The sequence below is a fragment of the Mustela putorius genome, unplaced genomic scaffold (assembly GCF_011764305.1).
Source record: "Mustela putorius furo isolate JIRA1106 unplaced genomic scaffold, ASM1176430v1.1 tig00003834_pilon_pilon_pilon, whole genome shotgun sequence".
Taxonomy (NCBI): domain Eukaryota; kingdom Metazoa; phylum Chordata; class Mammalia; order Carnivora; family Mustelidae; genus Mustela; species Mustela putorius.
In genome coordinates, this window is record NW_025421987.1 from 137,395,619 (window position 1) to 137,408,473 (window position 12,855).

The 12,855-nt window shown below is 42.7% G+C and overlaps 1 protein-coding gene across 8 annotated transcripts in view; it reads left to right on the forward strand.

Annotated features, from left to right (window-relative positions):
* Nucleotides 1–12,855, forward strand: part of LOC101678473 (myelin associated oligodendrocyte basic protein) — a 52,900-nt gene that overhangs the window by 19,700 nt on the left and 20,345 nt on the right. For 7 of the 8 annotated variants that reach the window (XR_006609315.1, XR_006609316.1, XR_006609314.1 and 4 more), the window contains exons 3-4: nucleotides 5,024–5,233; nucleotides 5,495–5,740. Coding sequence is in view for 1 of the 8 variants with exons in the window: in XM_045089183.1 (XP_044945118.1) it covers nucleotides 5,028–5,233; nucleotides 5,495–5,740 (452 nt within the window). In the remaining 7 variants the exon portion in view is untranslated. Of the gene's footprint in view, nucleotides 1–5,023; nucleotides 5,234–5,494; nucleotides 5,747–12,855 lie in introns of all 8 variants that reach the window. The other variant, XR_006609320.1, reaches the window with a different exon arrangement.

Sequence of the window (12,855 nt, forward strand, 5' to 3'; positions counted from 1 at the left end):
AAAAAAAATAGAGAAAAAACATGGACATAAACCTAAAAAACTTGAAGAAAAGAAATAATACCTACAGAAGCTAAAAAACTAGAAAAAATAAGAGCAAAGACAAACAAGAAAACCAAGAGTTTGTTTTTGAAAAGAGTAATAAAGTAGGATAACTGCTGCCAAGATGACTGAAGAAAAATGAGACAAGATGCAAATATATGATATGGACTATAAAGGGGGCTATAACTATAAATTTATCACAGCTTTTAAAAGCTGTAAGTATGCTATAAATAATGTATATATCTATAAAACTTAAGTAAATTAAATAATTTTCCAAATATGTAAATCTGAACCATATGTAAGGCAAGGTCCTGCGTTTTATTAACTATATATTTATATGTAAATATTATCAAAGAAAAAATGTTAAATATTTTGTAAGTGGTTAACTATGGGATACAAATTTAGGAACTTTTATTTTTATCCATCCAAGTTTTCTGATTCTCAAAAGTAAATATAGGTTTTAAAGCCCACTGAGGGCTGGTTGAGGAGGGATGGAGAAAGCTCGCGGAGTTCACAGGATGCTTGGCGTTCACATTCTCGTGTCCCATCATGCACCTCTGCTCTGACAGGGAGGTCCAGGCCGCTGTGCTGTGTGACATTCCCAAACCCATTCTTTACCCTTCCTTCTTCAGTGAGCTGTTTCTCCAACCTACAGGTTTTCTTACCCTAGGACAGAGACCCTTGCTTCTATGCAGCCTTATCCCATTCCCCTGGACAATCTCCAGTTGCCCAAAGTCCAGGCTTTTTTGGGGACAGAAGGGCTGAGCACAGGGGGCTCAACAGATAGTGTTGGGCCTGGTCAAAGGACACAGGATGTTGGAGTCGCACAGACATGGATTCATACTCCTTGCCTGCCTCTTTCTGCTTTCTGAAGTTGGTCCTGTCCCTTAGCTTCCCTCCTCTTCCGTTTGTTGGTGATAATGGCCATGTTCTGAAACGAGGTAAAGAGCCTAAAGCAACCACCATACAATGGGTGCTCAGTAAATGTGAGTTCTCGCCTTTGCTGTTAGTTATTTGTCTGTAGTTATAACTAATTTTCTGGTAAGTCTGGAGTGTTGGAAAAGGATGATTCACCTGTGAGCTGCTGTTGCTTAGTGTGTGGGGCTCAACATTCCTAAACTGGGGCATGGCTGGAGCAAAGAGTTGGAGAGCCAGTGCATATTCCCTATTAATCAGGTTACCCCAGCTAAACGCTGTATTTCCGCTACCAGGAAAAACAGTAGCCAGAACCTTTCCACAGACTATAAACACTTCACTAAGGAAAAGAGGGTATGAATTTTCAGCTGATTGCCCCAGAAGAATGTCAGTGTCCACGGAAGAGAACTGCTTTTCCTTTAAGGAACTACGCAGAGGATAGCAGAAAGTGAGGCTGCCCCCTGCTGGACATAGTAGGGGAAGGCAGAAGGTGAGAAAAGTCCTGGAAGGAGAATTTGAGAACTTTGTCCTGATGTGCTGGGGGAAGAGATGGCTGGATGAAGGTCTGGACAGGCATGGGGTTGGACATGGCATCACATCAGGTGAGTGGGAATTGAGAATTCAGTCAAAGCAGGAATTCAGAGTCACGGGAGACTTTAAATCTCCCTCTGACCCCATGCTAGTCATTCTTAAAAATTTGGGACACGTGCTAGATCTTCTGCTATTTGTGATGAATGCCTGAACCATTTGGGAAAAGAGGATTCCAGAAAGCTGGAGGAACTGGCGGATGTCCGGGTTGGCTGTGAAAAGTTGAGTAACATCGTCTTCATGTGGTTTGTCCTGGAGTGTTTCAACATTTCCCCCGAGAGCAGAAACTTGAGCTGAACTTTGCCACATTGTGCAGGACTTGGGTAAGAATCTGGCATATCTTTAAGGGTTTGATTGGGTCTTACGATGAATCAGACCCCAAGAATCAACCTTAGTTTCTCATTGGTCTAAAAATGCCTGTTTGTATGAAGGGTTTCTTTGGGTACTGCTAACCATACCCTTCTCTGCGAATTTAGAAATTCCTCTTCTAAGAGGCTGCTGCTCCTCCCACCTCTCTGGCTGCCTCTGCTGCTCCTTCTTCCCTTGACCCTCTCCTGGCAGTTTGAAGGTAGGCCCACTACCCATCCTGGGAGCCTTCCCTCGCCTGACTACTCACTCAGTTCATATTCACCACATCCATTCCCAAGGTTGTGCCTCTTCCGTAAGGTGAGGGACTGTCAAGATGAAGACCATAGCAGCTGTGGTTTGGATGCTCACTTCCCAATGAATGTCCTGAGAGCCTTCAACTCACAGTATCCCAGATAATGAGATACTCTCCTTCCCTCTCATCTATTTAGACTACTGATGGTCTGATGGCCTGACAATGTTCCCAATCACTAGGACTAGATCCTTCATGGTGACAGGTAAATCCTGTCCTGCCTCATCACCTGCATCCAGCCACTCTCTCATCTCCCACACTGTACTGCAGACAGTGTGGGCTCTTGGGGGGGGGGGGCTGTAGTTGGCCTCTCTGTGTCTTTCTTAGGTATCAACCATTCCCATCCCTCCACAAACTCTTATCTTTGTCCAAACCTTAGGGTGAGATGTAATGTTTGTCCCTATGATGCTTTACCTAATTCCCCAGCCCAGCATATTGCCACTCTCCTATGGACCCTCTACACAGTTTACCCACATATTATCATGTTGCACAGGATGCTTTCTTTGTACCCTCAATCTACACTGTGAGCTCAGTGTCAGCAGGATGTTTATCTGATTCTTGCCCTTTACTCCCTCAAGGTCTAGTATATAATTTGGGCCAATAAGTAGGTTTTGTGGCCATCAACACCTTTTGTTTATCCTTGCCTATCTCCCCAGCTTGTGGATAACTTTCTTGAGGACTGGACTAAGCATGATTCAGCTCTGTGTGGCAGCAGCTGAGCACTGTGCTGGCTTGACCTAAGTATAAGTGTTGAAGTGAATGGTTGAAGGTAACCCCATTAATCACTTAGTGTTTACTGTACCTCGAAGAACTGTAACATTAAAATATTTGGATAAAGCAGGGGAGCCTTTGTCCAAATGATAAAGAGGGGCTAGAGATGGAGATGGGACTCTAGGAGAATGTAGTATGACAGGAGAGGAAGACTTTAGATGAAGAGAGGAATCAAAGAAGAAGACAACTAGTTTGACAGCATGGAGGTCATTGGGAGGCTATGGAGATTGATTTTTCTTTGGGTGGAAGGAACAAGAGTCATTTTGGAGTACACAGAGGAGGAGATGTAGAAATGGACAAAAATAGTATCAATAATTTTTCAAGTACTCTGCCTATAGAGAGGAGGAGTTATAGAGAGGGGAAAAGATATAAAAGTGGGATGGAGAGTGACTTTTCTTTTACAATGGGATACACCAAACTGTATATGAAAGCTGAAGGAGTAGATAAAGAACTAAGAAACTTAACTACATAAAAAATATTTTTGCATGATACAAGCAGGTAAAACTCCTGGAAAGAACATTTGCAACACACCTAATAGGTGTAATGCATGGTTTGGACTATACAAACTGAGATGCAAAAAAATAGTTATTTTATTGTCTTAACTGCATTCAACTTGCTCCTCAGCCCTCATTTCTGTTTGCAGAAGACAGCCCCATCAAAAAACATAACAATTAGAATATCCTTTCAGTGTAACTTAGTTGTTTTTAATGTATTCATCTCTAAAGCCCAGATCATCTTTTCTATCTTCAAAGAATCCATCCCTTCTCGGTGCTTCCCTTGACTTTTGTACATACTTCTCTTGATCGCCATCACACAGTAATTACATACAGCACAACTGTGTGTCCAACTTGACCTTGGATTTGTTGAGAACAAGGACTTTCTCAGGGTCTAATATATGCATGTTACATGTGTATATTTGTTGACTCCTGTCAGTTAATAGTCGTTTAAGTCCCCCATGTTCTACAGTGTTTGTAGTATTAGGTGGGACTATTTCTGCATTTGCCACATTCCTAAAAAGCATGTTGGCAAGACATTGATCTTCCAGATTTATTCCTGCTTGGGAGTTTTTTCAAGTCTCAAATTTCTCTTTGATTCCTCCTCCATCCATTCCTCCTCTTTCTCCTCTTTCTTTTTAACTGAAATAAGCTGAAATAAACAGAAAGATGCACAAAATTTAAATGTGTACTCACTGAATTTTTTTTTTTTTTTAATTTTTGGAGGGGGAAGGGGCAGAGAGAGAGAGGTGGGAAAGAGAATCTTAAGCAGGCTCCACACCCAGCACAGAATCAGAGGTGGGATTTGATCTCACTACTTGAGATCATGACCTGAGCCAAAACCAAGAGTCAGATGCTGAACCAACTGAGCCACCCAGGTGCCCCAAAGTGAAATTTGACATGCATGTGCACCAAAGCAATCCCTCTCAGACCCAGATCCAGAACATTTTCTGGCTTCTTTGATGCCCCTTCCTAGCTTCTCCAAACATAGCTGTGCTCTGATTTCTAACACTATAGACTAGCTTTGTCTGTTTTTGAACCTCATGTAGATTGAGTCAAACACCTTGCATTCCTTTGTGTCCAGCTTTTTTTGTTCAACATGATGTTTGTGAGATGCAAACATATTGATCATTCTTTTTCATGGCTATGATGTAATTTTGTCTGAATGGTGATTATGGTTTTAGTACCAAACTAGTATTACTATTATTATTATTTTAGAGAAAAGGCCTTTCCTAAACCTAGACTAATATTTTGCTATAGATATGTTTGGTTTTATAATATTTTTCCTACCCTAAATGGCTCATTAAAACATAAATGAAAAATTATTCATTTTCAGAAAACATGATTAACAAGTATGCAAATAAAAATAAACCCTTAATTTAGTTCCTTTCCACAGAGTTGGCAAGACATTGATCTTCCAGATTCAGGATATAAGGCAAGGCTGAATGTTAATTTTGGACTATGGAAATAGTGGGAAGTAGGCTTCTTGAGTAGGAAGCTCCCTGCCTGATGTGCTGTTTTATGTCTCCCCATCACTACTTGCTACAACGATTTCTAGTGAGATGAGTCAGAAAACGACTAAGGAGGGTCCCAGACTCTCCAAGAACCAGAAGTTTACAGAGCACTTCAGCATACATTGCTGCCCACCATTCACCTTCCTCAACTCCAAGCGTGAGATCGTGGATCGGAAATATAGCATCTGTAAGAGTGGCTGCTTCTATCAGAAGAAAGAAGAGGACTGGATCTGCTGTGCCTGCCAGAAGACCAGGTAAGTGGTCTGCACCGTCCGGTCTCTCTGCAACACGCCCCTCCCCCCATCCTGTTCAGTTCGGTGATTTCTGAGCTGTTAATCCCCTAATGCCCTGCAGTCCGCTCCCTGTTAGGTTCTGCCCCTGGAAGGTACTGAAGGGCTATTGAAAGGCGGGAGGGGGAGCAGGTCCTGCCTCCCTGTTTCCAGCTCCTGTCAGTGTCCCTTAAGCAGCAGAAGAGAGCCATGGCGCCAGCCTCCAGCTTCTTTTGGCCCCCTCAGCACCGGACGCCGTGCAACATCCCCTCAGAGGCCCAAGCTCCAGCCAGCTGCACCCCCCGCGGTGGTCAGAGCACCAGCCAAGCCACGGTCCCCTCCGAGGTCTGAGCGTCAACCACGCCCCCGCCCAGAGGTCCGACCACCACCAGCCAAGCAGCGCCCCCCTCAGAAGTCCAAGCAGCCGCCGCGCAGCAGCCCCCAGAGAGGGCCAGGCACCAGCCGTGGGGGGTCCCCCATCAAAGCTTCTAGGTTCTGGTAACACCATCTCTTCCCTTTTGTTCCCCCAGCCCTAAGGTTAGTAGTTGCTCCTGTGTTTACTAACATCTGGGTTACCTCAGTGGCCCTCTCTTGACCTTACCAAACCTGTGTCAATTCCCTGCATTAAATCCCCTTATTGGAAATACCTAGTGTGGCTTGTTTTCCTCATAGAGCTGCCGGTACACTACTTCAGATGGCAGTATCCATTGCTTATTTTGTCTAGGAGGACTGCAATTAATTAATTTATCAACTCAGAGTATCCACCCCAGTAACAGATTGTGAGACTGAGGCTATCCATTGCTGTGCCCTAGAGAGGAGGAAGGGTGACTTTAGGGATGTGCATGTGTAAAAAATGCATGTATAAAAACAGAGAGGTTTAGCCAGTTCATTTATCCATCCTCCTGACACACTTCATCTGATGTTAATCTCAGTGGCAAGATCATTCATTCATTTATTGAGTCATTCAACAAACTTGATTGCATACCAGAGTTCCATATCTCATGCAGGGGGATGGGAATACAGCAGTGAACAAGCTAGGTTGTGACTCACCAGGGTGAAACAAGAGAATAGTTGGTCAAAGTGTAGGGCAATATTGCCTTAATATTGTCATAGTCAGTAAGTATACTGGGCTGTAGGAGCCTGGAGCAGGCTGCTCATCTGGAGCCTCACAGAGGAGGTTAGGCTAGGATAAGCAGAGAAAAAAAGGAGGCTTTTTTTGAGAAATTGCAGAGGGAAACAGTGAGCCAGAGACATGTTTATCTGTCCCATCTGAGACAGGTCAGATTCTTCCTCCTCCTCTTCTCCCCTCCTTCTCCTCCTTCTTCTTCTCCTTTTCCTTCTCCTCTTCCTCCTCCTCCTCCACCACCTCCTCCTCCTCCTCTTCCTCTACCTCTTTCTCCTCCCTCCTCTTCTTCTTTTTTTAAAATATATTTCAATTTTAGATCAGTTTTAGGTTCACAGCAAAATTGAGTGGAGGGTACAGAGATTTTCCATACATTCCCTGCCAAAGCACATGGCAGGCCAATCTTTTAGTCCTTTTAATATTTGGAAATGAAACTGTTTTTTGGGTTAATAAGCGGGTGCTCATTGTATTTGAGATTTTCATACTTATTCTGCATAGCATGTTACTGTGTGTGCATGTCATGCACTGTTTGCCAGTTAAGGATGCAGAAGAATCAACTCAGGATCATGTTAGAAATACCCCCAGAGAATCTAATTCCTTGGGTCACCGATGAGGTCTGGAGATATTTATTTCCAAAAAGCAGCACCTCCATCCCAGCATAGTGACACAGGTGGTACACAGACCACCCTTTGAGAAGCACTGATGCTTCCATCCATAATAAATGATCCACATTATCTGTAATGTGCAATAAAGACATGTGAAAGGGGCCATGTGTATGACACCAAAAGTGAAAGAATTAAAAATATGCAAGATCAGGTGAGGTTAATTTGTGAAGGAGGTAAGAGGCTGCCATCTTTAATTCTGGAATATTAAGTTGTATACCAGGTTACCTAGTCATTAATCAAGATGTCCCAGGGAGCCTGAGTCCAAGGGTGATGGCCAGGTAAGTTAAGATATGTGGGACTGGTTACGAAGTGTGAGAAGCAGAGGAAACTAACTGGATACATGGCAGGTCATCTGCGGGGGTGGCTTCAAGCCACCATTTGCAGTGAGTTGTGTGATGGCTGCTTGGGCGGCTGGGAGTTCAAGCAGGACACAGATGGAAGACCATGAAAGCCAACTTATCTGTCTGCACCCATCCTGCTGGTTTTATCCACCTGAACTCCAGAGACATCCTAATGTTGGTGTAACTTGATTCCCCAAGTTAACTGTTCTTATTAGGTTTCAGGCTGCCCTTGCCTCCTCAGTCCTTTTTGTTCACTGGTACAGGGGACCTGAAAACACCTGTTTGTAATGGTCCACAACACTGAGGGTGCACCATCTGAGCCCTTCTTGAGACACTCATTTTTCCTTCTCAGATTTCTAAATGTTCTGAGGAAATGCATTAGAGCCATTGCTTCACCACACTGTTTATTCCCTCTGTTGCTACTGGTTGGCTGTTCCCAAATCAAAGGGGTGGGAAGGTTAATGGGAAAAAAAATAAAATCACTCTTAAGTAGAGCTACTAAATTGCACTTGGAGAAAAGGTCAATAAAGAGCTTCTAAACAGACTTTCTGAGATAGTGCCATTCCCATTCCTGAGTTCTGACCTTTAAAGGTTAAATAAATACTGACAGAGGCCTATTGTATCCTTAGTAGCTCCCTTGGATAGATCTCAAAAAACAGAAAATATTCAAATCTTAGGATCTGATTGGTGTAATTCCTTGCAACCTGATTGAACATGGTAGCATTCTTGTATCTGATGGGAGGAAACCTTGGATCTTCCTCTTAGTTTATTCTACTTTCAATTCCTCAAGATTTTAGGATTTCACAGGTCATCCTTGTTTAGGGTTAACACATGTTTCCTGGGCCAAGCCTCTCTTGGCTCCTCGGTGCTCTGCTTTAGGTGCAGGTGATCTGTGGTTTTGTGATTGATTTGGGACCAGTCGCACAACTTTCAGCAGTGTGCCTTTGACTCATTCTTTCAACAAAATGTCTTGTACCCATTGAGCCCTGCACACCAGAAGCTTGGAGAACCAATCTATTTCTACATGTATTTTCAGGCCTATTCATCAAGATCATGTGCACAGCACTGCACCAAGCTCTGGGCAATCAAAGGAAATGATGTATGCCCCTGGTCCAGCTGCTCATGGTATTTGTGAGCGGCCCCTCCCTCGGTGATGCTGCTCTTCCCTCCAGAACTATGCGAAGCTTGGCTGCTTCCATTTTGCCTGGTCCCTATCTGGTCCCTCCCCTCCTCCAGCTGCTTTTTTACTCTCTTGTCTCACTTCAGCAGATGATAAAATCAAAGCCCAGGAAAGTAGCTGATTGGTAGAGAGTTAAGGTTCTAAGTGGTTTCAGGCTCTCCAGAGAATTTGATTTTTCAGAGAAAGAGTGCTTTAGCTTTGAGTCTCATATTGAAGCAAGCAGGGTTTGGTGTTTTATTGACCATGCATTGTCCTGAACGAGACATGGCACTGCATTGCTTCTAAAGGTTAGGACAAGCCCACTCACTGAATGACAACATGCTGGTTACATTGGCAATGGAGTATTAAACAGTATTAAACAGTCTACTTTCCCTTTGTCACTGTAGAAGAAGATATATATATATATATATCCAGCCACACTCATCCCACAAATCCTTATATATAAGTACACACACACATACGTATATAGCTGTGAGCTTGCTTGGAATTATTAGGACTGACAAACAACATGCATGTTTATAATGCAATTGTAAACACTGACATACTCGACAAGCTAGAATTTACTTCTGAAGATCACTGACCCAGAGCAATTACTCTGATGGTCTGATGGTCTGAGTGTGCACTGACAGAACTGGGTATTGGGGCTAAGCTTCAACTGTTAGATGGGAGTACCTGTCTCCTTTTCAGGTGTGCAGACCCGAACTTACTCCAGACAATTTCTATGTCCTCTCTTTGTCCTTCCTGATACCAAAAGGTACACTCTGCACTTTGTTCTTCTGGAAAACCATAAATCATTTTCTCTTTGTACAAGACTGGCTAAACTTGTCCTTCCAGTCCCTTTTCTGAGCCTTCCCTGTATTTACACAAGCAAAAACACTCACTTTGTACTCATGTCTTAGAAAAAATGTCTTACATGCTTGTGGAAAAACGTCACCCAGACATATATTATGCTTAATTGTATCTTTATGTTTACACCCTGGCAATCTATTTTTGGTCTCATCAGCCAAACAGAATCAGAAATTCATCTACCATTTCCCAGGTAATAGCAGAGTTCAGAAAAGGGCCTGAGCACTTTGCTCTTAGATCAGGCTCTGGTGTTTCTGCCTGCTTCTCAGATCGCATTATTGCTTTTATGAGTTTGGATAACTGAACCCTTAAGTCTTGCCCTACCTAAGTCATTAATTCCTTCCTGACCAGAAGCAGGCTTCTACACATCGTGGCAGTCCCCAGACAATAGTGCCTACGTAGAGCAAGTACTCACAGAGGCCTGGGTAAACCAGAGAGTTCTCTGGTTCAATGAGTTGTGTCTGTTCTTCTATTCTGACAATTCCTGCCTGGTCCCATGTCCTTAATTTAGACCACATGATTAACTACTTTCTCTAACAGCCTTAATGCCATTGTTGTCCATCATCCAGCCACACTCATCCCACAAATCCCTCACCTAGATCAAGCTGATGGTCCATGTGCTCTACTCCAACTTCCAGACGCTGAGTCCATTCATAGATGTGGAGAGTTGCTGAGCACAGCTAGGAAAAGCCTATAGCTTATAAGTGTTGGTGGATGAGCACCTGCCTCTCTCCAGACTAGTTTTCTTCCACCAGACCCAACATGTTTATTATGATATGCATCTGTCTTTCAATCCTTCTTGTTAGGGGAGAAAGAATTTTTTTCCTGAGCAGTCAACCCCTCGTTTCCTCTGCTTATGTGTGATCTGTGTAATCTTCCTCCCCCCACTCATGTTTCTTCCAGGGTCTTGCTGAACCTCCCTGACAACTTCAGCCTTTTTCTATTGTCTAAAGAGAAAGCACTTTAGCTTCTGAACATGTTGAATTGTCTCTTAATGACTGAGTTTGCCTCTGGCCCTGTCCCATCTCTCCTCTTCTCAGGTAATTTTCTTTCTTTCTTTCTTTCTTTCTTTTTTCTTTCTTTCTTTTATTTTCAGTGTAACAGTATTCATTGTTTTTGCACCACACCCAGTGCTCCATGCAATACGTGCCCTCCTTAATACTACTTTGGGTAATCCCATTTGGTTTCTGGTTTCTTTCTTTTATTTTTATTTATTTTTTATTTTCAGCATAATTAGTGTAAATTCATCACCTTAACTTCTCTACATTGCATTAACTCTTCAGCTCACTTTGCTCTGCTTCTTCCCATAGCACCTCAATGGAGTTTCTCCTATGCAGGTTCCTACAGCAGCAACAATGCAAGGGCAGGCAGTTCACTGGGGCAAGGAAGGTAATGCTGGTAATGCTGGTAATGCTGAAGGTAATGTCACACAGGGAAGTGTGACAGGAAAGGAAGAAGCTGATTCTATGTTATCAAACCAGTTCTCACTGTGGGTTCCTGGGGCTTAATCCTGCTAAAGAGCCCTAGAAGCCAGTGTAAGATGTGCACTCAGTTTTCCTATCTAAGCAGTAGGTGAAGGAACTGGGTTATTTTTACACCAGGTCCTGTCAGTCATTGGTCAACCAATGCTACTTCAAGAGTGGAGGTATTAATTCCTTGGCCCTTTGGTCTACCAAGCAGATGGCAAAGTGGGCTACAGCAGCAGGAAATAGCCCACAGACAGAGAAAGGTATCTGGAAATTCAGCCAATGTGCATACAGTGGTAAGGGCAAGGAATTGTAGACAAAGCCCCAATAACATCTGCTCTAACGGCTTCCCTATGCTCTTTGTGCTGCTTTACTTGATGAATGCTGAACCCCGTCTTTATATCAATGGTACTGTCTGTTAAATTTGTTGACTACTCACTCAGTCATTAATTTTTTGTACTCTTGCCTTCCATGACCCTCCTGTTTCGTAATTCTCTTTGTGGACTTTCCTTCTGTCCTTATTGTGAATCCTTCCTTTCCTGCAATTGATAAACCTTGGAATCTGCTGGGGTTCCATCCTGAGCCTGCTGCTTGGGAGATTTTCCTTCTTTCCCTTCTTTTCCTTCTTTTCCCTTCTTTCATGACTAGCACACTGATGACTTTCAAACCTTACTCCAGCCCTAACATTAAACTCACATTTGGCCTTTTTGTCTGGCAGATCACTCTGGATGTTGCCAAACCCAGCTGTTCCCACCTGACTGCATTCCCATGAAGACGTGCTCATTCTCTCATTTCATCTCGTTTCACCCATGTTGAAAACCTAACCACCATCTTAACTTTCAAACATCCCCAACAAATGACGGCTAATTTTACTTCTAGAATTTTTTTTGAACTATAACTTAGAGTATGCTAAAAGTTGATGAGAAGGTGTATCGACATGAGAGTGAGATTGAAAATATAAGAGGGGGAATGGAGATCATTGATAGAGTAAAGCTCCTTCACAGTATGTGTGGAGACTGGCCTTTGATGGGAGCAGGAAAAACCATTCAGTTTAGCAAAGGAGAGACACATTAATAGTCATTACGATGAAGGCAAGTTCTAACCAACGATGAAAGAGCTGGGGAGAGTTGAGAAAGTTAGGGTAGGTTTTGAATACCAGAGACCAGGCTGGGAAAACTACTGAGAGCTAGCTGAGCTCTGATCCTTGGAGCTGCATCTGAATCTTTTGTTCTTATGGAATTTATTCTCCAGGGAGGGAAACAAATTATCATCTCCACAATTGACAGTGGAATCATTCAACTCCACATCAAGTCTGCTTTTCTTACAGCTTGCTTTGTCTAATGTTTCCACAGCTGTTCTTAAACTTCACTGGGTGTCACTAGTGGTCTGACCTTTGTTTTTCATTCTCCATTCATTAGACTCCCTTTTTCCCTCTGGAACTTTGATTTTTATATTTATTATATTGTATAGTACTGTATTGTATTAGAGATTAGCCAATTTATTTAAACTAAAAAAACCCCAGCACTCATTTCTCCTGCCCCCTACTCCCCACCTTCCGCTTTCGGCAACCATCAATCCATTCTCTTTATTTCCCTTAGTGTAATGCCCTTAAGGCATATCCATGTTATTGCAAATGGCAGGATCTCATTCTTATTTATGACTGAATAATATTCCACTGTATATATAAGCCACAGTTTCTTTATCCATTCATCCATTCATCTATTCATCCATTGATGGACACATAGTTTATTTCCATATCTTGGCTATTTTAAATAATTCTGCAATGAACATGGAGGTGCCTATATCTCTTTGAGTTAGTGTTTTCATTTTTTTGGGGTAAATACTCAGAAATGAAATTTCTGGATCATATAGCTGTTTTATTTTATATTTTTTTTGAGAAAACTCCATGATGTTTTCCATAGTGGTTGCACCAATTTACATTCCCACCAACAGTGCACAAGGGTTGCCTGTTCTCCACATCTTTAC